The 26,935-nt window shown below is 44.8% G+C and overlaps 2 protein-coding genes across 3 annotated transcripts; one reads left to right on the top strand and one right to left on the bottom strand.

The window, feature by feature from the left end:
• Positions 1-754: 754 nt before the first annotated feature.
• On the bottom strand, positions 755-13,320 carry LOC134646489 (cytochrome c oxidase assembly protein COX18, mitochondrial). Of its 2 annotated transcripts, none has more exons than XM_063500320.1 (7): positions 13,220-13,320; positions 6,460-6,844; positions 4,233-4,333; positions 3,984-4,138; positions 3,410-3,525; positions 3,226-3,333; positions 755-1,527 (listed from the first exon to the last, which is right to left on the bottom strand). In XM_063500320.1, exons 2-7 carry the CDS (start codon positions 6,826-6,828, stop codon positions 1,366-1,368), a joined length of 1,011 nt encoding a protein of 336 aa, XP_063356390.1. In that variant the 5' UTR covers positions 6,829-6,844; positions 13,220-13,320; the 3' UTR covers positions 755-1,365. The 2 variants fall into 2 exon arrangements, with proteins under 2 accessions (XP_063356390.1, XP_063356389.1); XM_063500319.1 differs by lacking the exon at positions 13,220-13,320 and adding an exon at positions 12,173-12,318.
• selenot2 (selenoprotein T, 2) lies at positions 12,463-26,935 on the top strand. Its single transcript, XM_063500321.1, has 6 exons — positions 12,463-12,812; positions 13,242-13,352; positions 13,423-13,549; positions 17,375-17,462; positions 26,176-26,305; positions 26,687-26,935. The coding sequence occupies exons 1-5, from the start codon at positions 12,610-12,612 to the stop codon at positions 26,295-26,297; spliced, it is 651 nt and encodes a 216-aa protein (XP_063356391.1). The 5' UTR covers positions 12,463-12,609; the 3' UTR covers positions 26,298-26,305; positions 26,687-26,935.

The following is a 26,935-nucleotide window of genomic DNA, read 5'->3' as shown; positions in this document are numbered from 1 at the left end:
GCACTCAGACCAAAGGGGGCTGAATAATTACGCACACCCCACTTTGCAGTTATTTATTTGTAAAAAATGTTTGGAATCTGACCACCACCAGTAGGCAACGGGTGAAGTGTATTGCCCAAGGACACAATGACCGAGACTGTCGGAGTCAAAACTAAGTAGCTGCCACCATCGTTGGAAACTTGGCTGGGCCACGCTATGAATTCTGGGATATGGTGGGCCACAAAGGATACACCCGACCCATCCTTCAAATCTGGGAAAATGAAGGACGCATTTGTTGGCCCCATTTGGAGCAGCCTTCGTCACGTCGCTCTAACTAATCGGCCTTCAAGTCTGAAGGATGAGGCCCCTGAATTGGGACACAGCTTACATCAGTTTACCTTCAGTTATTCTAGCCAGTACCATTGGCTTGAGCTGAGGAATCTAAAACTCAACAGAAATGACTGAGAATTACAAAAACCTCCCCAATCTTTTGATTAACACATTTATGACTAAATGGCTCTATATAAGAAAAAATATGCAACAAATCCCTTTGTATCATGAAACAAACAAAAGGAAGCAAGCAAGAAACCCCTCCTCTTGGTTTAACCTGCTGATATCAGATGTGACATCATCAGTAGTCAGTAGATGCTGGGCGGGCCTTTCCCGTACCTGACCTACGTGAAGACTGAAAACAAGAAAACAAATGACTTAATCCTGCGACATAATAACATATAAAGCAACATGTAACTGAGTATTTACTTTAATTTGCTGACTGTTTTGCAGGCGACAGAATGCTCACACAAACAAAGCCGGGACAGTCAGTGCATAGCAAAATCATAGCAAACAAATATATAGAAAGAATAATGTACAAAAAGTCAGTACTTCTGGGACAAGTGCAGAGTATCACAACAGCTCATCCACTTTGTGTCACACTGTGTGACAGAAGAATCAGAGAAGAGACTATTGACCCACACAGGTATAAATACGGGAAACATCTGATCGATAAGTGGCTGATCTGTAATCCTTCCTCTTGAACTGTTTCTAAGTTTAGAGAGTGTCTGTGGGAAAATAAACAGGCGGTCAAATATCATGCATTCACTTCCTGTTATTGTTCAGAGACGAACTTGAACACAGAGCATTCACAGTCTGAAGTGACTTTATTTATGACCAGACAGACACATCTCAGATTAACATCAAACACTTTAAACGTCTGAGGTGATCACATCGTCATAGACTTTATATGACTTTAAACTCTGACAGGAAGTCACAGTCAGCTGTTTTTATTTCATCAGGTGGACCCAGGCAGCTAGTAAATATTAAACTGAGTCAGTCTGCTGTCCTCAACTTGTTTGTAGATGTTTGCAGCTATATTATCTGACAGCGCGGTCATTTGCGGTATTTGGCGATGAAGGCGGTCAGCAGGTCTCTGTATGGAGATGTCGAGTGAGGAGTCGACAGTTGCAAGAGTCGGCGGATTGAAGGAGAGCGAAGGAGGAGGTTGTGACTGAATCCCACCAGACTGGAAGCAAACCAGTACAGAGCCATGGACTGTGAGGAGAGACACAGTGAGACTCTTTCAGAATAAAACACCTTAATCTGATTAATACGCAGGAACATTCTTTCAAAATAAAAACCTGAACAGACACTTTAATCTGATGAACTGACAGGAATGCGGGAGCGACTCAACACGTTCAAACATTCGTTGACTCGGCAGATCTGAACATGAAACATTCCTCAGTCAGAGCTGTGTTTATGAACAGGAAACAAGGCGAATGCTGCTTCACACACAAATGTCGGGAGAACGAGCTCACCAGTGTAAAGCTCGTAGGCGGCAGTACCGACATTTCACAGACTGTGGAGAGATTGAAAACTTTCACTTATATACAGATCAACTTAATCACCTAACCCATTCAGTGGCCATAATAATCTTTTACCTGTAAGAGATATGAGCCAATTAGAGCTCAGATCAGGCTCAGAGAGGGCGGGGCTATGATACTCATGATCAGCTGATGTGAAGGATGAAGAATGCCTTAGAATGCTTAGATTCCATCAAACGTTGGATGGCTGTAAATTTCCTCCCACTCAACGAGGGGAAAACGGAAGTCCTCGTATGCGCTCCGGACAGATTTGTATCCCAGATAGTGAAAGCCCTCGGTCCTCTTCCTGTGTATGTTAAATCCTCTATCAGGAATTTAGGTGTCACTTTTGATTCGACTCTTACATTGGACGGGCATGTGAAATCTCTGGTTCGGTCTTGTTTTTATTATTTAAGAAATGTGGTTAAGAGCCCAATTCATCTCGGCCTGAACTGGAGATAGCTATACATGCATCGTCTGCAGGTTGTGCAAAACGCTGCAGCTATGCTGTTGACAAGATCCTCCAAGTATTCACATGTGACACCGTTGCTATTTCAGCTACACTGGCTTCCTGTGGAATTTAGAGTACATTTTAAGATCCTGGTCTTGACATTTAGATCCTTGCATGGACTGGCACCAGCCTACATCTCCGATCTGCTACAGCCCGATGTCCCTAGCAGGTCCCTGAGGTCATCTGATCAGAGCTTACTTGCTATAAAACAGACTAAGATGAGAACTAAGGGTGACAGAGCTTTTGCCCCTGTGGCCCCGAGACTGTGGAACTGTCTCCCTCAGACATTAAGATCTGTGGACTCGGTAGTTGTTTTTAAAAAACAACTCAAAACTCACCTTTTTAAAACTGTTTTTGGTTAGATTTTTGCCTGTTTTACCCTTTTATTATTTGTTATCTTATGTGCAGCACTTTGTGATTCTGTCTAGAAAGGTGCTATATAAATAAAATTTTATTTATTTATTTAATGCCATTTTTGTCTCATGTTAACCAGCTTACTACACCTTCATCACCTGCATATTTGTGCTGTGTGAATGAATAAGACTCTCAGTCTGCATGTGTTCATTCTGAGTCCTGATCAAAGTTCAGAGGAATCAATCTCTGATCACAGATCAAATTCAAGTTCTTGTTCGGGTTGAATGGGAGGTGTAGTGGTCGGGAAATGAGGGTGGTCCAGGTGTGCACATGTCTAAGTGGGCTGTAATGTGTAAAGGTTATTTTCCCTGCAGGTGTAGTACGCATGTTTTATGACTCAAATGTTTTTCTTTTTTGTAAATTTCAGCTTGTACCTCGTTTCCTGAATGTCTCAACCAAGTGGCTGTTCCGACCTGGTCTAAGACCTCAGGCTGAGAAAAGTGATGGACTACACCTTAAACTCACAGAGGGCACCGTGGCGGCGATTGGGATCATCAGCAGAGAAAATCCTCTAACGGTGTTCAAGACCAGCCGCTGGGTTCGAGACGCTGCGACTCTCTGCAGAGAAAAGACCTGAAGAAGAAGCGCACAGGAAGCTTAGACTGATTACACCACTGATCAGCTAATTACATACTGCTGACAAACTGACCTCTACGATGAGCAGGTTGGTGAGTCCCAGACAAACAGGTAGGATCCAGGTGGAGTCTGGTATGGTGAGGTCAGGGAACCACAGAGCACCTCCTGCTGCCAGCGCCCCCTGCAGGTCTGCAGGAAAAACAGAGGTCCTGGATTGGGAGTGGTGTAGACTACATCCTGGACCAGGTAAAAGTCACGGAACTATGCAAGACTCTTGAGCAGGTGCACCAATTTTTTGAAGCTTGCAAACATATTGGTAAATATATTATGCAGCCTGTTTCAGTTGTTTTTTCTCTGTACCTTAAACGTTTCTCGTACTTTTTTGTCTCTTATTTATGATATCAGCCTGTTTGTGTGCAGTTTGTCACGCAGTATGTCTGCTAGCTGAAGCTCCAGCTGCTGTATGTCGCAGGGAGGGAAAAGAATGAGCACGTGAGAGAACTATCGCTCAAGAGCACTTAACAAAAATACAGGAAAGTCAAAAATTTAAAGACATGAGGGGTGGCTCAAGACTTTTGCACAGTACTGTATCCTACCTCATAATTTTGGGCTGGGTTAGGTTAGTTTCACTTGGTCCAGGTTCTTACCAGACTGATCCAGGCTCAGATTTCGGAGGGCCAGAGACAGACTGATCCAGAGTGGCAGCTGAACCCAGACCAGCAGACTGGCTTTGAAGGGGTGACAGTTATCTCTGATGTAGAGCTGAGAGACGATCCGCCGCAGGTTCTTCTTGAACTGGAACCTGGCAGGAGGACAGACTGACTGGTTCTATGCTGTCTATTGGATGTTTTTTTGTTTCTTTGAATGTATTTGTTTGTTGTTGTTTTAAATCTCACCGGCTCTCTCTCTCCGTCCAGCTTCTCTCTCTTGCTCTGACTGACACTTCATAGCGTAGTCTCTTGGCCAGCTCAGAGATTTCGGCCTGTAGTGCCTCCACCTGCACATCACCTGAAGGTTACTATGGTTAGATTCTGAGGGGTTGGTTAACAATAGTTAGTTTTGTGGGTTTTTCATTGCAGGAACTAGGGGGCTGCTTTAGATAAAGCTTACATCTTTGCTCTGACCAACTGGAACTCTTTCGGGACATCTCACGGAAAAAAAAGCACCTTAAATAAACGGATGCTTCTGATTAGATAAACTCAGAGGCAGCTGCAGAGTATTCCTCCAAAACATGATGAGATAAAGTAAAGTAACTTAAAGGCGGTTAAAAGCTGACGTGTCAGCTGAGAGTCTCAGAGGCTTCCTTTTTCATTTCAGTTTAAAAGGACACGAGGAGGAGGACGAGGAGGACAGAATTCGTGGGAGAGAAGGGGGAGGGAAAAATTCCTGAAATATTTCTTCTCTCTGAGGACAAACTACAGTCTGATCTAAGGTCAGATGTAGAGACGTGGGAGCGCTGGATTTTCTTTTAGAAGCACAAAGATGGATTAGAGGCGGCAAAAACATCATGAGACCCTCAAACTCTGACCTGAGATCATGTGACCAGCATTAAGTATGTTGGATGAGTCTGTGGACACAGACAGACCTTTCCCCTCTTACTGACCACTCAAAGTATTTTAAACCATCAACATGTTTAAGTCTGCATTCATGCAATGAAGCAGAAAGGATCTGCACTCTGCACTCATCCACCTACAGCCAGAAACAGGATCACACAGGAAGAACGAGCTGAAGCAGCAACCCTTTCATTGTGAGGTGACTCTGGTAACCACTGCAATGACACTGCACAGATGACCTTCAACAGCTACAAGACGGTGGCTCTGACATCCCCACCTGATGAAGACCCTGGAGCGGCTGGTCCTGGCTCAGCTTCGGCCCCTGGTGAGCTCATCACTGGACCCACTTCAGTTTGCCTACCAGCCTGGCATTGGAGCGGATGATGCCTTCAACACTATTCTTCCCTCGGTTCTGAAGGACAAGCTGGAGAACTCTGGAGTGGACCATCACCTCACTACCTGGATTTTGGACTACCTCACCGACCGACCACAGTATGTGAGGACTCAGGGCTGTGTGTCGGACAGGGTCGTCTGCAGTACGGGGGCCCCACAGGGAACGGTTCTGGCTCCGTTCCTCTTCACCATCTACACTGCAGACTTCTCCCACAACTCCACCCAGTGCTTCCTGCAGAAGTTCTCTGATGACTCTGCAATAGTCGGCCTCATCACTGATGGGGACGACAAGGAGTACAGAGGACTGACTCAGGACTTTGTGGACTGGTGCCAGCTGAACTACCTCCAGATCAACACTATAATAAAACCAAGGAGCTGGTGGTAGACTTCCCCAGGCACAAACATCCTCCACTGCAACCACTGAACAGCCAAGGTATGGACATTGAGGCTGTGGACAGCTACAGGTACCTTGGTGTTCATCTGAACAACAAACTGGACTGGACTCATAACTCAGACGCCCTCTACAGGAAAGGGCAGAGCAGGCTGTACCTGCTGCGGAGACTCAGGTCGTTTGGAGTGGAGGGCCCACTCCTGAAGACCTTCTATGACTCTGTGGTGGCCTCAGCCATCTTTTATGGTGTGGTCTGCTGGGGTGGCAGCATCTCTGCTGGGGACAGGAAGAGACTGAACAGGCTGATCCGAAGGGCCAGCTCTGTTCTAGGATGCCCTCTGGACCCAGTGGAGGTTGTGAGTGACAGGAGAATGGTGGCTAAGCTGTCATCCCTGTTGGACAACATCTCCCAGCCCATGCATGAGACTGTGACAGCACTGAGCAGCTCCTTCAGTGGGAGACTGCGGCACCCACGGTGTGGGACGGAGAGATTTCGCAGGTCTTTCCTCCCCACTGCTGTCAGACTCCACAACAAAGACTTTAACTGATCAAACACACACATGTGCAATAAGATTAAGTGCAATACTCTTTTTCCGACAAAGTTTTTTATTTTATTCTATTCCATTTTGTACAGTTGTGTACAGTATATTATTCTTATTGTATTCCAGTGTTCTCCAGTTTTTGCTGTGTAACTTTGCACTGTCCACTTTCTGCTGTGACAAATTTCCCACGTGTGGGACTAATAAAGGTTATCTTATCTTATATGTGAAGCCCTGCACCACTGACCTTAGAGATGACGACCAGCTGGTAGGTAGCGAGCGGCAGAGTGACGAGCGTCCTCACTGACAGCGTCGCTACGCAGATGCTAAACCACCACGGCAACCCGCTCACCTCCTGTACGCTCACCAGGAGCTGTTCACACAGGTGAACTGGGGTCGAGTCCGCCAGGCTACTGTACCACCCACCTGCAGCATCGCTACTGCCACCTGACAGGGCCCGCACACCTGACACGTGTGCCCCCCCTCCTGATCTATGGAGGTAGTTGCCAGGAGAGAAGGTGATGACAGGTGGAAGTGACTTCCTGTAGATCACAGCTGAGCAGAATCCTCGTACGGGAAGGCTGAAGATCCTCGACGAGCCCCCCACACTTAACATGGTGACCCTCACAGGCCTGAAAGGATGATACAGAAAGGACGGCTGTAAAATATCATATGACTGCAACAGGAACCAGGATGGAGTGAAATATGAAGTCCATGTGTAGGAGACCACGCTAAAGGGAAGGGTGAGACTCCTCTTCATCTTCCATCATGAGCAGATTATTTACAGGTTATTACAATTGGTGAAGCAACTGTGAGCTCGAGGTTTTTCAGTGATGGATTTATCGATGAGGAAGCTTCCTCAGAGATCAGAAACATTTCAGGACTTCACCTGTTTGCCAACAAACAAACGTGAGTGTGACCGGTGGTCCAGGTCAGCTCTCTCCGTGTTGCAGATGTTGTGTCGTTTTCACTGGATGTCGTCTCTGTCTCTGGGTCATGAGGTTTGACAAGACAAAAATGGGCTCCATCTCCAGCTCATTGAAATGCATACCCGTATCAATATTCTCATCAGACCACAATTCAATTATTTGAATTTTTTTTTGTAAATCAAAAAGTCTTCCACCTGGTCTCACACCTCTGTCCTTCTGTAACTTAAATAACAAGCCAACGTTTTCCTCATGACGCTACAGACAAAGCCTCGAGTTTACCTGCAAACATCCTGTTCACCTGTCAGCTGTTTAACACCTGCTGATCACGAAGATGGAATATGTAAACGGGTCACACCAGTTAAACAAAAACCTGTGTTTTACTGTCACAGTCTGTGTGGAGAAGAAGAGAAAACTGCCTGTTTGTGTTTATTAAGCTTCATGTCAGGAGGAAGTTCAGCTCAGCTGTTCCTCAGGTAGCTGTGAAGATCAGCTGCTATTAATTGGCACAGGGGGAAGTGGGGTGATTTGGTTTTTGATTGTTTCGTCTGAACAGTTACAGAAAAGTCTGAAAACATTTCACAGATGTGTTAGAGATTTGGTAAGCTACACTGTGAGTCTATACTCAAAACTGTTGGATGATGCTTTTTTTTCAAAATGGTGTTGTTGGGGTGATTTGTGCCAAGGGGCCACACTTATGAATATTTTAAACATATTATTTTATTGTAACTGTAGATTGTATTTTTATAGTTTTCCACTGTGACATTCTTAATTTCAGACCAAAAACAGAAATAGACCATCGTGCCACAGAGTTATAATTGAAAGAGTTTACAGAGTGAACGAGGTGGAGAAGGGAAGTCCATTCATCATGTGGTGAGGAAGATGAACATTCAGGATGACATTAAAACGATACATGGAGAAGAAGAAGATGGATGGTGTAAAGGTGGATATGTAAAGCTAGCTAATATATAATATAACGTAATATAACGTTTGTGCTTTTGTTTTGGTAACTTCCTGTGTGACCAGAAGTGAATGTTGCAAACGGAAACTAGCTTGATGTAACAAACAGACGCAAGAAAACTAAACTACTGCTAATGGAGAAAAGGGAGAGAAAAACAATTGTATAAAAATGAATGGCTCTAGCTCAGGGGTGTCCAAAGTCCGGCCCGCGGGCCAAATGCGGCCCGCTGTCCATTTTTAATTGGCCCTCAAGTAATTTTATAAATAGAATAGAATATGGCCCGCACTTCAACTTTTGCCTGAGTGTATTGCACTTCTTAGTTTTAACACCAGGGGGAGCTACTGTTGATCAAGGCAGTTGCTCCACCAAAAAGGACAATCACAGAAGAAATTTACCCCAAGTTACCAAACATGGCAGACCCAAAGAAGCGAAAGGTAGAAAGTGAGTGCAGAAAATTTCAGACACGGTGGGAGAGTGAATATTTCTTCAAATAATTCAAGGGGAAGGGTGTCTGTTTGATCTGCACTGAAACTGTGGCAGTTATGAAAGAGTATAATGTACGACGTCATTATGAAACCAAACATCAGGCCTATGCATCCTACACTGGTGCTGAGCGAGAGCAGAAATTAAAGCAAAGGGTAGCTCTCCTGCAGGGTCAGCAACAGTATTTTTTTCGTGCTCAAATTGTCCAGGAAAAGGCTCCAATAGCAGCTATGAGGTCGCCCAACTCATCGCAAGACATGGCGAGCCTTTTTCAGATGGAGACCTCATAAAACACGGCCTCGTTAAAGTCACCGAAATAATGTGCCCGGAAAAAGTGCAGGACTTCAACAACGTCAGCATGTCCAGAAATACAGTTGTGCGACGCATTGAAGACTCGTCAGCCAACATTAAACTGCAACTGTCTGATAAAGCTGTGCTTTTGATTTTTACTCCATCGCATGCGATGAGAGCACCGATACCACAGACACCGCACAGCTGCTAATTTTTTTTTTTGCGGGAAGTGGACGAGAGCACGAGCGCTTTAGGTGAGTAAAAAATATATTCCACAGTACCCGTGTGTTAATGTGCAGGTACACGTGCTTCAAATATCAATAATGCGCATCGATTCTGTCACTACCCTGCTTTTGCGCACCACTTTCTTATATGCGTTTTTCTTGTTAACACACAGAGTACACACCGCTGTGCACAGCGCACGCACACGCAAAGTCAGCTGATCTCATCTGATGCAGATCTGCTCCTTGATCAAGTGACATTTGTCCGGATTTTTGGCATGAGTGGCGTCGGATCAGCACCGCGGCTGGATGGCCCGATTTACATAGCCAGCGCAGCTGATACTCACCAGAATAATTTACTAAAATTATATGCACTCCTGTTATTAAGTCCAGTTCAGTCTGTTAATGTTGATAACGGTTTCAAACGAACGTTAATAGGTGTGTTGCTAAGCCTGAGAACTTAAATAACAAGCTTGAAATGTACCCGTCCCATTTTCCCCTTTATTGTTTTTTCTCTGTGCTGTAAATCTTCTGTCCAAGAAGAAATCTGAGGCTACTGTTCTGAGAATGAGCTACCAAAGCTTTTTCTGAATAAATCAATAAAGATCCATTTATGGAAAGCTGTGATGAAGGCAGTTTTGTCTTTAATTATATTCAACAATATAACACATTTGACCACTTTTAAATGATTTTTCTAACTTTAATACGCTACAGTTAAGGTTATATACCTAATTTCTAGTAAGTGGCCCAGCCCCTCCTATATTTTTATGTATGTGGCCCTCAGTGAAAAAAGTTTGGACACCCCTGCTCTAGCTATAGTCGACAGGGGAACAAGGTCTTACGTTGGTTCGTTGTCTGATACACGGCAAGGAATAATAAAAGTCATTCAACAACCATCAGTTCGGCTGGATGCTACAGATGGGAACGCCATCAAGTCTTTGACAAAACATCTAAAAGGCACTAGCAGCCTTTATGTGTTCATTTCTTTGTGAATACTCAAAAGCCAGTTCACGGTCTTTGAATATGCACAAAGAAATTCGATTTTGATCCAGCTGGCAGGGATATCACATGCAAAAGCAGGTTTGGTTAAGTGTGCATTTATTAAGAAAAAGTAATAGAGAATATTCATAATTATTTCCCATAGAGAAAATGTGCATAAAAACCACATCACAAAAACTTGGTGGTAGAGCCAGAAGGGAGCAGTGAGTAGCATCAACAGCTGGGATGTTATGGAGTAGGCCAGATTTAATTTCGTCTTCATTTGAATTTCATTTTGTTCTGAACATGTCAGAACTTTTTTACTTTAATAATCAATGGCACAACTTACCCCACACCGCGTGCAAGTTGTGCCGCAAGACCACTTTTTTTCAGAAAGCTATATTTCAGATCCACAGTGATTGTTAGCAGGGATTAGTGCTGGGCGATATGGAAAAAATATTTATCACGATATGAATTATTTTATATCACGATAACGATATATATCACGATATACGACTTGACCTGTGGTCATCTCGAAAGTACGCAGTCTGTAAACAGCGAGTGCCGAGGGTGCAGTCTTTGTTTTGAGTTACCGTAAAGTATGTCGCAAATCCGGGTGCACGTACAGCAGCAAACCACGAGACGGAGTTTCTTTGCGAAAAATATCATTTTTTTATACCATATTATTTACTTGCATAAAGTTAAGAGCATGTATAGTGAGAAGACAACACTAATATATTTGCCACAGGCTATTTAACTCTTTAAGACCTACCATAGAACCAAGTCCGCCAGAGCTTATCTTTATGTTTTTACATGCTGTAGTGCCATTTGTGGGAGTATTTCAAGTTTCCATATATCAATACAACCGTTATAGCCCAAATTTTAATAATATGTATGCATTAAGTCCATAGTAACTACATAAATTGCAAAAACTTGTAGTGCAATAAACTACAAAAAAATTGAAAATCGTTTTTTTGTTTTTTACATATATTTCTAGTTAAAAAAATTTAAGCGGTGTATCCCTCAAAACTGTAAATACAAAAGTTTCCAACCACGAGAAATTTATTTTGAGTGTCTTCATAGTTTTATTTTTGAGATACACTAATTTTTATATACTACAGGAAAAATGAAAATAAATATTATAATGCATCAAAATAAACTATTTCCAACAGTGTAATTTGACTTCTAAGCATCCCAGAAACGATACAGAAAAGCATAAAGTCAAACATGTCTTTTAAAAACACCAACATAGGCTTATGTTATATACCTATGTGGTATGTGACTTTTGTTGCCATGATGCCAGGTCTCTCTTGGAAATGAGATTTTAAATCTCAATGAGATTTTTACCTGAATAAATAAAGGACTAATAATAAAAAATATAAGGCCCTTTCGCGAAAATGACGTCACTTCCGGTTTCGGGCAGGTAATGGCGGACGTGCGATAGTTCGCGCTGACGTATATGCCAACGTAGGAAGTCTTATGAACGTCGGCAAAGCCTGTTTCTGGAATATTATCTTTTTGTTGCTGCAAGTTTGGAATATTATGTTTTTGTTGCTGCAAGTGCTTCTTATGCAATTTTTGCAAAGTTATATGTGGAAGGAAACCGTGACTTTGGACAAGCTAATGGCATAAGATGTAAGTACAACTCCGGTTTCACATGCAAAAAAAAAATTATTGCACTACCTTATGTGGTTCCAGTTCTACAGGGATTTAAAAATAGTTAGGTAAAACGGAGTGTACCTGCTCCGACCAGTTGTAAAGGGTTAATTATATATTTCATGTAATAATTTATAAAATTTGGGTTAGTACGATATAAACGATAGAAGACAAATGGCACGATAGACACTTTTCTATCGTCCACACGATATATATCGTCATATCGCCCAGCACTAGCAGGGATGCTCAACATCCTGAAATATGTGTACATGTTTTAGTTGGACATTACTGTCGCTTTAAAGTCACTTTAAGTAAAAACTCTCCCACTACATTAATTAAAGTCTTTACCTGTCCAGGTAAACATGTTTACTGCGTGAATACATCTCATGCGTTCTCCTGTTAACAGCTCGATATTGCAATCTTTAACATGCAGCGGAAACGTACCTGTGTGACGTCAGCCGTTGGGCGCTCTGTGCTCGGGGTCAGAGGCTGAATAAATCATTAAATCCCCGATTTTATTTGCTTATATCTGTTCTATCACCTTGGCGCCTCCAACCACACGCTACGCTCTGTCCCACGTTTATGACGTTGCACTGTTTACCACCTTGTGTCGGGTGAATGTGACGTCACTATACATGAGTCAAAAAAACAACCCCCCCCCCTCCACCGCACCGCTGGTGTTTCAGATAAAAACCTCTCAGATTATCTAAACACGAACCAGCTTTATCGCTCCAAACAAAATGTTCAAAGCCCGCTGAAGATGTATCAAAAACCGTCATTTTTCCCGCCGGACGTTTCTTTTAATGTGAAAGAGCAGAGCGGAAGCGTGGCATCAGCGAATACAGTTCAGCTTCCGATACCTGTGTTTGGCTACTGCAGTCATGGCGGAGTACAGCCAGACTGGCCTTCTGGCTGCCCTGCTCCTCTTCACGGCACTCACCCTCCGGGATATTTATGTCGGAAGGTCGAGCTCGCAGAGTGGGCACCAACCGCCCGACAACTCGGCCGTCTTCCCGGACACGGAACCGGGAAAGCCCGCTAAGGCGGCGATCTACAGCGGCCCCGTACTGCGGTTCCAGTACTGGTGAGTTAACACAGAAGCTAACAGAGGCTAGCAGTGAGCATCCGAGAGAATGACCGAGGTGAAGAGAAAATAAAGACTGAAAATCTAAACACAAACCGTCAACGATACGAGTTAAGTTAGCGTGATCTACAGCGCCAGCGCTAACTAGCGGTGAATACTTGTCGTTAACGAGCTTCGGGTAACCCAACTTTGCTCATTTGGTCGGTTGGAATTTGGAGACTACCCGGATTTTGTTGGCTGATCAGGTTCGAGTTGCTTCGCTTCTGACCATCTAATTGGACACCTTAAGGCAGGTGTTCTTGTCTTCAACGTCAGTCTTTCGGGAAAAGAAAAAAATACACCTGATAGTTGATCGGCTAATGTTATTGTGTGTGACAGTGTGTGTAAGTGTGACAGATTATGATCACCTAACAGATGTGCTTCTTTCAGTATCTCCTGAGGTTACAGTAAAGTCTTCCAGGATTACTCTCAGGCCATCAGCCAGGTGTACCCGGACATCCGCATCCAGGGCGAGAACTACCCTCCCACTGCCTTCAGCAGGTGAGGTGCTCCGTCTGTAAACTCTGTCCCCAGCCTCTACAGCTGTGTCTAACCTGCCTCCTCCCTTCAGGTGTGTGGCTCAGCTGATCTCGTACCTGAAGCTGCTCTCCATTTTGGTTATCGTCAGTGGTCAAAACCCCTTCTTGCTTCTCCACCTCCAGACGCCACCTGCCTGGACCTGGAGTCAGAACAACAAGGTACCAGCACTTAGCAGATAGCACATGTGCATGGCTCTGTGATTGGCTGTTTGTTAGTGGTTCTTGATTGGTGCGGCCTGAGCCGCTGTTCAATACTGATAATGTTTAATCACCAACTGATGACACATACAGGCAAACCCCACCCACACTGTTGTTTCAGGTGGGACTTACTAATGACAGTAAATCTACCATTCCATCAACACACCGGTCCACTGTTTCCATGTCACGCTTTGCTTCTCCAAAATGTGAAATGTACACGCTTGCAGAAGTTGCAGTAATCTGCAGTACCAGCAGAGGGAGACGTTTTATTTCAAGCCAACATGAAAATAATCACAGAAATGTGTTTAAACAGATATTTACATGGAAATACATATTAGCCTAGTATAATGGATTTTGCTGATTAAGGACCCTGGAATGAACTTAATGTTTTTTTGCTCACTACTGACTTGACTTTAAATACATTAGCTCCCCCTGCTGGTAATCCAATTTTTACATGGGTGTGTAAATGGACACAGTGGACCGGCGTGCCAATAGAGATTGACAGACCACGTGACTTTCGCGCATTGCATGCCGGGAACCCGTGGCAAAACAATCAAAGTACCGCATCAAATGCAAGCATTTGCAGCACCACAAAACGTTCATTCGCCGGTTTCAATACCTTCTTGCTTTTTCTTTGCCCCCCAAAAGAGGAATGTACAAAACGAAGGAGAACAATGCCGGTCCGTACAAAGACAGACTCGACGAAAAGGCAAAGAAAAGGTACGAGGAAAAAATCAAAGGAGTGAAAGGGTCAGACCCTTAGGAGCACACAGAGTGGACAAAAGACGTTAGCGTGCTGCCCAACTTTCACCACGCTCAGATTTATAATTATACGGTTCTTGGAGTGAGTGCATACACTCATGAAGTTTTTAGTAACTTCAGGTCACTGCAACAAGCCCAGGTACAGTTTACCGACGGATGGGTACAGGACCTTGAAATGCACCGTGTAGAACACAAGACCATCGTACGTATCGTAAGTTTACCAGTCTCACAAATCGTCTTCATAAATACACATTCGTTAACCGTTTATTAATATAACCTTTGAGCTCAACGGTAATTAATTAGTAGTGGAAATAATTTCTGGTACGCATTACAGAAATGTAGCAGTGACAATAATATTGTATGCTGTAATCGTACTGGGCAATTAGTGATACAAAAAACAGTTTTATCCTGTGAATAAAAGTATATGTTTTTGTCAATGTACCGTGGTAATAACAGAAGCGAAACGCAATATTCTGTCAGTACAATTCACTATTTATGCACAATAAACAAAGGAGCATAGCGCGACAATTTCTGTTCAGCGCCAGACTTGCTTGTAACCTATATCACCAATTATGTTATGAAAAATGACGTATTAACTACTACAAAACACTGACCTTTGTGGAAATGCTTGGAGCAGACTAACATGTGAGCTGGAGTGTTCTGGGACGTTATATTTGGTCTTTGAATGGCTGCAATCCAGGCCATCGGTCCGTTCTTTTTTTACTTCGGAAACATGGCTTGAACAATTTCTCTTCAACGACGTAATCCGATAACAACCGATCTCTTTACCCGTCGGCTTCCCGTGGCTGTCATGCGACCGGCTATTGCAGTTAATAATACAACAGCTTCTTGCCATTTTTTGTTTCTTTTTATCGCTGTGTAACTGATTTCAATTGAAAGCCTGCTTGCGCTAGTACCTCTTGCCACGGATACCCACAATCCTTTGCGGTTTTACCCCTCAATGACGTCACATTTTCAATCTCTATAGGGCTTTGGAGTTGACGTCACGCTGCAGTGCATTGTGGGATCGCGGCGCCATGTCAGAAGGCCACAAATCAAAACAAACACTGTGTTGGAAGCAGGACTGCCAGAACCACGCTTAAAATCAACGCAAAAGACAAAGGGCTGTATCGCGACCGACTGTGCCCAGACGCCAAGAAACGGTACATGGAAAAAATAGCGTGCATCGGTAATGTGGACCCGTATGAAAAAAGGCAGTGGAGCGGAAACCCAGACAGCCTACCGCCGTTGTCCTATCCCGATATCGTCGCGTACCTTGTCTGTGGAGTCAGCACATACACGGAGAATCATTTTTGGAATTATAAATTCCTGGAGGCGCACATCTAATTCACAAACGGTTGGGTACAAGATTTGGCCGTTTTTAAGCCTCCACGTTGTGAGTACGTTGACCATATGACCAAGATACAGCCAGAGGTTGCCAGCTGTGCGTTGCCATGTAAATAGTTTGCATTCCATGTGTATGTACTTGCTAAGTACATGTGAACAGATCTTGAATAAAAAAAATAAACATACTTTTCTTTTCTGTTTCATATTTCATATGCTGGTTTGCCTGCAATAATGCCAAATAATACGCTACTCCGTCAACATGACGTGGTTCTGCAGCATCACACATTAGGATGTTTTATCTAATTATCTATGACCTCAGCGCATTCAAAATAACACGAAAAGCCTATTAAGAGAGATATGAATTTATTTAGAACTCACCGGAAAGAAAATGCCGCGAGCAAACCAACAAAAAATTGGGGATGGCAGAGAACTCGATATCCGCTCGTCTGACCGCTGCAATCCAAGCCTGACGTCTTCGTTTAGTAATATCGGATACATGAGATCCCTCCCGTTGCCTCCAGGAGGGGAAACGATGAAAAGAGAGCCCATTTTCCAGCTTCTTGCCTTCCTTATCGTGTGATCTAACGTTGCAACACAGCACGTACGAACCATAGCTGACGCTTCCGTGTGCTTTCCTTGGCCTACTGTCATGGCGGGAGGGGGCGTGGCCCCGCTCCCGTGACATCACGCTCCAAAGCCCTATTGCACATTTTGCCGTGACATCAGAGCTACTGAAACATGCCCACCTGCTGTGAAAAAAACATTACTGGAGTCCTTTGCTCTCCAGTCATCCTTCAAACATCTGCAAGTTTAATTTCTCCAAAGAGCCAGATAGTCGCTGTGCTATCTGATGCACTAATCAGTGCTGGTTATGGATCCAACAGGTGAGCTCAAATCTCTTAACTCTGAAGCCCTTTTTCCATTAGTGCCTGCTCAAATCAACTCTGCACGGTTCATCACTGTTTGCAGGGTTTTGCATCAGGTCACAGTACCTGGTACCAGGTACTTTTTTTTTTCTTTTTTTTTTTTTTTTGGTAACTGCTCTCCCAGGATTCCAATCGATCCGGGCAGGTACTAAAATGTGACATCGTCTGACTGCATGCCACTGATTGGCTGGTCAGTAGTATCGCTCGATGAGTCTGAGAGCGTGTCACTCACGAAAATCTAAACCGCCATTTTTTTTTTTTTTTTAAATACTTGGGAACGATGAAAATGGCTAAAAAAAACAACGCTGTGGTTCCCGAGTCTAATGAAAAGGCACAGACTGAGCAGCAGTTATATCATTGCTTCAACGCCCACCTTTGTAGTGTTCGTGTTGCATACTAGTTACGTTGCGGGAAACTCGGGCGCGTTGCTCTGACCACACACTAGGCGGTAATGGAAAACCAGTCGCTCCGAGTCGTGGCGAGTTGATCCGAGTAGGTAGTAATGGAAAAGGAGCTTGACAGGCCAAATCTCACCAATCCCTGTTTCTCCAGGCTGTCAGTGCAGCTCATTTAAACTGAGGAATGATTTAAATGACGTTGGAAAAACACTCATGAACAGACTGATGACTGAGGTTATGGTGTGATCAGAGCGCTAGCTTGTAGAATCGTCTGCCTATCCTGCTGCTGTTACCACGGTAATGGGTGCTGTTTACTGATTACCATGGTAACGGACACTGTTCTTCTGTTGCAGATCTTCTCCTGCCTCATGGCCTTCTTCCTCTGTAACATGATGGAGACTCACTTCCTGTCCACTGGAGCCTTTGAGGTCACACTAAATGGTGAGTTCTGATTGGACCAGACCTTTGTGTTAACATCATGCTTGTGACACAGTTTCAGTACAACTCAAATTACTGCAGTACTTCACGCTTGTCTGCACTAAAGTCAAAGTATTCAGAGTAATAAACTGTCAGTCATCAGAAACAGAACAGCACTTCTTACTGTAACCAATTACATCACTGCTGATCTCACTTCCTGCTGTAATGCTGCCTGATCTGTACCAGAAACCCAGTTTGTTATTTACTTATGTGAAAGTGCTCATACTTCCTGTCACTCTGACAGCAAGCTCTGCGTACATGTCTTAGACACGATCTCTGCAGAACACACTATTTTCTTTGTGTGAGTTATTAAGATAAGATAAGATAAGATAACCTTTATTAGTCCCACACGTGGGAAATTTGTTTTGTCACAGCAGGAAGTGGACAGTGCAAAAGTTATGAAGCAAAAATTAGAATAAAATAAAATAAGAATAAATACAGTACACAACTGTACAGAATAGAATAAAATAGAATACTATATACACTAGAATAAAATAGAATAAAATATACAATAAGATAAAAATAGAATACAAATGCTATATACAACTGAGTAAAAATACAACGATGCCAGAAAAGAGTATTGCACATTTGTGTTATTGCACATTTGTGGATGTGTGTGTTTGATCAGTTAAAGTCTTTGTTGTGGAGTCTGACAGCAGTGGGGAGGAAAGACCTGCGAAATCTCTCCGTCCCACACCGTGGGTGCCGCAGTCTCCCACTGAAGGAGCTGCTCAGTGCTGTCACAGTCTCATGCATGGGCTGGGAGATGTTGTCCAACAGGGATCACAGCTTAGCCACCATTCTCCTGTCACTCACAACCTCCACTGGGTCCAGAGGGCATCCTAGAACAGAGCTGGCCCTTCGGATCAGCCTGTTCAGTCTCTTCCTGTCCCCAGCAGAGATGCTGCCGCCCCAGCAGACCACACCATAAAAGATGGCTGAGGCCACCACAGAGTCATAGAAGGTCTTCAGGAGTGGGCCCTCCACTCCAAACGACCTGAGTCTCCGCAGCAGGTACAGCCTGCTCTGCCCTTTCCTGTAGAGGGCGTCTGAGTTATGAGTCCAGTCCAGTTTGTTGTTCAGATGAACACCAAGGTACCTGTAGCTGTCCACAGCCTCAATGTCCATACCTTGGATGTTCAGTGGTTGCAGTGGAGGATGTTTGTGCCTGCGGAAGTCTACCACCAGCTCCTTGGTTTTACTAGTGTTGATCTGGAGGTAGTTCAGCTGGCACCAGTCCACAAAGTCCTGAGTCAGTCCTCTGTACTCCTTGTCGTCCCCATCAGTGATGAGGCCGACTATTGCAGAGTCACCAGAGAACTTCTGCAGGAAGCACTGGGTGGAGTTGTGGGAGAAGTCTGCAGTGTAGATGGTGAAGAGGAACGGAGCCAGAACCGTTCCCTGTGGGGCCCCCGTACTGCAGACGACCCTGTCCGACACACAGCCCTGAGTCCTCACATACTGTGGTCGGTCGGTGAGGTAGTCCAAAATCCAGGTAGTGAGGTGATGGTCCACTCCAGAGTTCTCCAGCTTGTCCTTCAGAACCGAGGGAAGAATAGTGTTGAAGGCACTGGAGAAATCAAAGAACATGATTCTCACAGTGCTCCCAGCGGTCTCCAGGTGAGCGAGGGAGCGATGTAGGAGGTGAATGACGGCATCATCCGCTCCAATGCCAGGCTGGTAGGCAAACTGAAGTGGGTCCAGTGATGAGCTCACAAGGCGCCGAAGCTGAGCCAGGACCAGCCGCTCCAGGGTCTTCATCAGGTGGGATGTCAGAGCCACCGGCCTGTAGCTGTTGAGGTGTGGCGTGAAGTCTTTGGCACTGGTACAACACAGGAGGTTTTCCAGAGCTGTGGGACTCTTCCCAGCCTCAGGCTCAGGTTGAAGAGGTGCTCCATCACACCACACAGTTGGTCCGCGCAGGACCTGACGACCCTCGAACTGATGCCATCTGGACCCGCTGCCTTCTTGGCTTTAATCCTCCTCAGTTCCCTCCTAACCTGGGTGGTTGAGAGAGACAGGCTGGAACCTTGTGTTGATTGTGTATTGGATGCTGTTGTTGGGGGTGGGGAGGAGTGAGCAGGGTGAATAGAGGAGGTGTGAAGTGTCTGAGGTGTCAGAGGTGGAACAGCAGCAGTGGGGGTGGTTGAGTCTGCAGCCGATGTTGGAGACTGCCTCATGGCTGAATCAAATCTGTTAAAGAAATGATTCAGTTCATTTGCCCACCTCACATCCCTCCCAGGCAGAGAGTTCTGATGTTTGTGGCCTGAAATGGTTCTGAGGCCTCTCCAGACTTCACCAACGTTATTTTGCTGAAGCTGGTTCTCCATCTTCTGCCTGTAGCTATCCTTCCCATTCCTTATCAGTCCCCTCAACTCTCTCTGCACCCTTTTCAACTCCTCTTTGTCTTTGGATTTGAAGGCCCTCCTCTTCTGCTTGAGGACGGCTTTAATTTCTGGGGTAATCCAAGGTTTGTTGTTGGAGAAACACCGTACAGTCCTGGTAGGTACGGTGTTATCCACACAGAAATTAATATAGTCCGTAATGCATGTGGTAAGGCTGTCGATGTCCTCTCCGTGGTCGTCACAGATCACCTCCCACACAGTCGACTCAAAACAATCCTTAAGAGCCTCCTCGCTCTCCTGCGACCATCTCTGTACTGTGCGGGTGGCTGGTGGCTCCCTGCGCACTAAGGGCTCATACACAGGGACAAGGTGCACCAGGTTGTGATCAGATCTGCCCAGGGGAGGGAGAGGTGATGAACTGTATGCCTCTTCAGCATTGGCATACAGTAAGTCCAGTGTTTTATTGTCTCTGGTTGGGCAGGTCACATACTGGGTGAAGGTGGGCAGTGTGGAGTCCAGTGAGGCATGATTGAAGTCCCCTGATATTATGAGGAGGGCTCTCGGAGATTGTGTTTGCAGTCTGCTGACCACTGAGTGGAGAGTGTCACAGGCTGCATCCGCATTGGCCGAGGGGGGGACATACGCTGTTATCGCGATAACATGCGAGAATTCCCGGGGCAGGTAGTACGGACGCATGCTAACGGCTAACAGCTCAATGTCTCTGCTGCAGAGTTGTTCTTTTACAGTGATGTGCCCAGGGTTACACCATCTGTCATTCACAAACACTGCCAGTCCCCCTCCTTTCCTCTTACCGCTCTCTCCCGTCCTGTCCGCTCGCAGCAGCTGGAATCCCGGTAGTGTCACGCTCGTGTCCGGAGTTAGCGGTGTTAGCCACGACTCCGTTAGCATCATGATGCTACATTGCCGGTACTCCCTCTGTGACCAGGTTAGCGACGTGAGCTCATCCATTTTATTGGGCAAAGACCGTACATTTCCAATAATTACAGAAGGAAGAGATGGTCGATAACGTCTCCTTCTTGGCCGACGGCGCTCCTTCCCAGCACGACACCCCCGTCTTTTCCTCCTCAGCTCGCTGGGAATGTCAGGTCTGTCCGCCGGCAGTACCGCTGCTGGACGCAGCGCTAACAGCTGATCCTTACTGTAAACAAAGGATCCCTGCTCTGGGTCCCCAGACACGGGTGAAAAAAGTAGAGAAAAACTAAGAAAAACGACCAGAACTAGCACAAAACGGTAGAACATGGTTGCAGAGTCTAATTACTAATACGTTAGTTATAAAAAATTACGAGAAGAAAAGATAAGAAAGAAATAAACTCAGAATGAGCAGAGCTGCTGTAACAGGCTGCCGCACACGGGGGGCGCCGGAAGTCAGAACTTAAAGAGAACATGTATGTATTCAGTCTAATTTCTATCCCGGAGCTCTGCTCAAACAAACTGTATGTGAAGCTTGATTTAAAAACAAAAAACATTCACAGTGATAGGGCTGTTCAATATAACGATATATATCGGATGACGATATAAAAACATTTATCGTTTCATTTCACGCTATCATTTGTTTTGTTTACAGCAATATTTTTTTTCATCATTTTGATGGTCACTGTAGTGGCTATATTAATGTCTTAAAGTTCTCTCTTTCTCTTATATTTAATATAACCACACTACGGACGGACAAGCGCCTGTTTTTTGTTTTTTTACATGCTGTCGTTAGCAACAATGACGGTAAAACCATCGTGTGACTCCGCTGTCCGCTTGCTTATTTTGCCACGTAAATCTTTCACAATAAAGCTCAAGATCCTGTTGAGACGTTTCAAAAAAAACTGAATCATGTGAAAGATGCAGAGAGTTTACAGATGAGAAGCAACAAAGAGTCGTCAGGTGCTAAAACATAAACCTTAGACTCAAGAGTTAGAACAGGCTTTTCCCCGCAGCACGCCGTCTAATAAATACTCACAAAGAAAATGGCGGCCATTAAAACTTATGTCTAAAAATGTATCGTTTCATGCATCGGTTAAAACACTGGACTCCAGGTAAAGGACACCCAGCTCGAAACACTTCACGCAAGTCGAGCTGCCCGAGATTCACAGAATTTACAGAAAATGTTAAATGTTTTATATCGTGGTCGGGACGATAAATGTCTTATATCGGAATATGAGATTTTGGGCATATCGCACAGCCCTACAGAGTGATGTCACTTGTTTCATTGGTTGCTGCTGCTAACAGACCTAAATTAGTTTAGGTTAGCTAACGAGTGACAGAAGTGATAACGGAGTGGAAAACATTAGGGCTAAAAGCAAAAATGAGGCTAAGTGTTCCAGATGCTGCACCACCTTCTACTGAGATACTCTCCAGAGCATCCTAAGCAGCTGCATCACTGTCTGGTGTGGTAACTGCACCGTATCGGATCGCAGCACCTACAGCGGATAGTGAGAACAGCTGAGAAGATCATTGGAGCCTCTCTTTCCTCCATCGCGGACACTTTTTGCATCCACAAAGCCACAAGAATTGTAGAGGACCCCACACACCTAATTACACAGCAGTTTGCCAACAGTAGTTATAAACCAACACAAGGAAATAAGGTTTCCTGAAAGTATATCGTTTCTTCCTTGGAGGCTTCTGTTTTTGGCCCGTCATACACATCAATCTACAGTGCTCAAAAAAATAAAGGGAACACAACTAAACAACAGAATGTAACTCCAAGTCAATCACACTTCTGTGAAATCAAACTGTCCACTTAAGAGGCAATGCTGATTGACAATCAGTGTCACATGCTGTTGTGCAAATGAAGTGGACAACAAATTATAGGCAATTAGCAAGACATCCCCAATAAAGGAGCAGTTCTGCAGGTGGTGACCACAGACCACCTATGCTTTCTGGCTGACGTTTTGGTCACTTTTGAATGCTGGCGGTGATTTCACTCTAGCATGAGACGGAGTCTACAACCCACACAAGTGGCTCAGGTAGTGCAGCTCATCCAGGATGGCACATCAATGCGAGCTGTGGCAAGGCTTGCTGTGTCTGTCAGCGTAGTGTCCAGGGCATGGAGGCGCTACCAGGAGACAGGCCAGTACATCAGGAGACATGGAGGAGGCCGTAGGAGGGCAACAACACAGCAGCAGGACCGCTACCTCCGCCTTTGTGCAAGGAGGAACAGGAGCAGCACTGCCAGAGCCGTGCAAAATGACCTCCAGCAGGCCACAAATGTGCATGTGTCTGCTCAAACGGTCAGAAACAGACTCCATGAGGGCCTGACATCCACAGGTGGGGGTTGTGCTTACAGCCCAACACCGTGCAGGACGTTTGGCTTTTGCCAGAGATCACCAAGATTGGTAACTTTGCCACTGGTGCCCTGTGCTCTTCACAGACGAAGGCAGGTTCACACTGAGCACATGTGGCAGACATGACAGTCTCGAGATGCCGTGGAGAACATTCTGCTGCTTGCAACATCCTCAAGCATAACCAGTTTGGCAGTGGGTCAGTAATGGTGTGGGGATGCATTTCTTTGGGGGGCTGCACAGCCCTCCATGTGCTCGCCAAAGATAGCCTGACTGCCATTAGGAATGAGATCCGTAGAGCCCTTGTGAGACCATAGGCTGGTGCGGGTGGCCCCGGGTTCCTCCTAATGCAAGACAATGCTAGACCTCATGTGGCTGGAGTGTGTCAGCAGTTCCTGCAAGACGAAGCCATTGATGCTGTGGACTGGCCCGCCCGTTCCACAGACCTGAATCCAACTGAGCACATCTGGGACATCATGTCTTGCTCCATCCAGGAGTTGGCGGATGCTTCAGTCCAGGTCTGGGAGGAGATGGCTCAGGAGACAATCGGCCACCTCATCAGGAGTATGCCCAGGCATTGTTGGAAGGTCATACAGGCACGTGGAGGCCACACACACTACTGAGCCTCATTTTGACGTGTTTTAAGGACATTACATCAAAGTTGCTTCAGCCTGTAGTGTGTTTTTACACTTTTAATTTTGAGTGTGACTCCAAATCCAGACCTCCATGGGTTGCTATATGTGATTTCCATTGATAATTTTTGTGTGATTTTTGTTGTCAGCATATTCCACTATGTAAAGAACAAAGTATTAAGAGTATTTCATTCATTCAGATATAGGATGTTTATTTTTGTGTTCCCTTTATTTATTTATTTTTTTGAGCAGTGTATTTTTCCCAAAGACACTTGCACTACGTGATGCTACACACACACTAAAAACTGTGAACACTTATTTGTTAAATCAGCTTTACAAATGGAGTTAAATCTGTGACAGTTTCTTAGAGCAGGGCTCCATGGTGTGATTTTTCTGAAATCACGCAGCGTTTCATGGTGTCAAAAAAACAAAAAAACCTCTTATAATATCTATAAAATGCACTAAACCCATACCAGAGGGTCCTGCATGGAGCTGCAGAATGCTGTGTAGCTGTTCTGGTTCATGGAGCCTCTCACTCTGTACAAGTCACCGACCCTGGATCCAGCAAACAGCCCCAGACCATCACACTTCCTCCTCCATGTTGATGCAACACGCTGTGGAACCATCCTTTACCTACTCCATGGCGTACAAAGATCCTGCGTGATGAAACGAAGATTTCAAGCTTTGATTCATTAGTCAATGATACCTTCTTCCAGTCTTCAGTAGTGCAATGGTGGTGTTTAATGGCCCAGACAAGCCTCTTTGTCTTATTCTGACGTCTGGCTTTCTTGCTGCAGCTCGTCCTGTCAAACCTGCAGCTCAAAGAATTGTTAACTCATGTTGTGTTCCCTGAAAAAGGCCTTTTTGTATAATTCAGTTTTGGGTAACCTTAACTTTTTTTTTTTAACCTTTGGCAGTTCACCACTTACCTTTGTACCATTTCAACCTATTCACTGGACTTGAAACACATGAATTGTGATAAATAACTGGAAAAACTGGGGTGTGTGTATAAATAATAATATAGTAAACCAACATATTTTCACACTGTAAGCAGTAATTAAACATCAAGTTGTAGTTTGTACAGTAAATATAATAAAACAGCAAACACCTTTTATATTTATGTAAAGGACTTTTATTGTGAAAGGAGAGATCTGTTCCTGTGTGGAATCTTAATTTGCTTAAGAAGGTTCATGAATGAGCTGAAGTATCAGCTCAGAGAGCGGTGAAGGCCTGTACACCAGAATAATCGAGTGTGCGATCAGGTTTTACGGTGTCTGTCCGAAAGCGGTGAGGCAGCTCAGACCGATACGAGGAGGCACATTGCGTGTTGTCCAATATAGTTTTATTCCACTTTAAATCTGAAAAACAATGTTACAAAGCCTGGAGGAAGGACACCCTATGCCCCCCTTTAGACTCAGCCCTGTAGGGATCACTGCGACGGAGAGTGGGCCAGCCGCCGTCAGCCTTCAGCAAGCTCTGTAAATTAAACATTATGTCAGACTCAGTTAACAGTTCATCTGCATATTTTGATGTAGCCTTACTTCTGCAGCTTTACTGCAGATCTTTCTGTAAAATAAACGGCGATGGGTCAATCAACAGCTGATCAACGGCTTTTCTTCGTTGATCAGTTGTTTCCAGGTTTTAATGGTGACTTCAGGAACAGCGCTGCTGTTTCGGAGGCTGTGCTTTCTTTCTTCCCACCTGAGCTCACCGTGTCGGTAACGCCTCTGCCTCTTTGCTCTTCACGTTGTATAAACAGACTCCGCCTCCACGTTAAACTGTGCCAGCGTCATCATCGCTGCTGCTGTTATCATTGTTTTAGGTTTAACACAGTTGATTATTCACACACTGCTCATAGATACACTTCTGTTGTAGTCTGTAGTCTGTAGTTTATTGGTCACATATCATGCACTGTGCGACATACGGCGAAATGCTTATCGCTGTGCAATTCCCGCCCATTAAAAATATTCAAATAAACTCAAGAATCAAAATGATGAAGGTGTAGATTGATGTATTTATTTTGTTATTAAGTGTGTACAGTGACGTGATATGAGAGAAACCAGATCAGAAGTACGTTGTTGTTGTTATTAAAGTGCCGTCCATTAAATGAAGAATCGAGGATTTTTTTTAAATAATAACGTTATAATCGGAGTTACGCGATGAATCGTTGCCGCCCGCCTCTTTAAAACTGTGGATGACGACGAGCTCAGAACACGAGGGGAAGTAAGAGGTGGGGCCCGCCTCTGGATGTTGTAGTTTCACCATACGAGTCTGAGTTACCTTCTCCTAAACAGGAGGTGAGAGGTCATTTTTGAACTGTACAAACACACCCAGGTTTCCTTGTGGAGATCAGGTAGGGACATTCCTCTGACCTCATTTCCTGGTGTAACGCTTTCTGTCGTCCCCTCAGATGTGCCCCTGTGGTCGAAGCTTCAGTCTGGTTACGTCCCGAACATCCAGGAAATGTTTCAGATCCTCGACAACCACATGAAGATGAACCAGGTGGATCACATGACCTTCACCTCCACTTAGAGCTGCAGGTGAATGCACATCAAGTTAACTGCACACAGTGACAAGACTCACAGGAAGTTTGTGTGAACTCGGCAGGTGCGATCAGATTATCAGCTTCACCTATCTGTTAGATTTTCCTCGTACTGATGCACGGAGAAACGCCTGACAGGTACAGACTCACCTGTGACTCCAAAGACTGAATTTAGTCAATTTAAGAGGAACAAAAATTCAGTCCAGTCATCCTGATGAGACGGGTGTGACACTGAGACAGGTGGGGCAGAGGCGGGGCCAGAGTTTGATTTACAGACAGAAACATTTCTTTAAGTGCTTCAGGGAGTATGTTTTGTGAGATGGTCTCAGCTGTGCTGTATTCAGGTGTGTCTCTCTCTTATTACCTGTTCTGTGTCCAGGTGCTCCGGCTTGCTAGGCGTTCTCCTGATGGCGTTCATGAAGGGCGGGCCTTAAAACAGATTCTGAAGGGCCCGGCTGGATGTTCCTCGCCATGAACTGAGCACTCCCTCTGCACCGGCTCACCTTCAGCACTACAATACCAGAAAGCACTGCTGGCAGCTTTGTGCTAATTAGCGTGTAGACAGGAAGTAGATGGCTGTTTATGTGAAGCTTTTATTGTGAAAATAATAAAATGTTCAGGTCTGTTT

The sequence above is a fragment of the Pelmatolapia mariae genome, linkage group LG2 (assembly GCF_036321145.2).
Source record: "Pelmatolapia mariae isolate MD_Pm_ZW linkage group LG2, Pm_UMD_F_2, whole genome shotgun sequence".
Classification (NCBI taxonomy): domain Eukaryota; kingdom Metazoa; phylum Chordata; class Actinopteri; order Cichliformes; family Cichlidae; genus Pelmatolapia; species Pelmatolapia mariae.
Note: the sequence above shows the minus strand (reverse complement) of the source record. Positions and strands in the feature narration are given on the sequence as shown.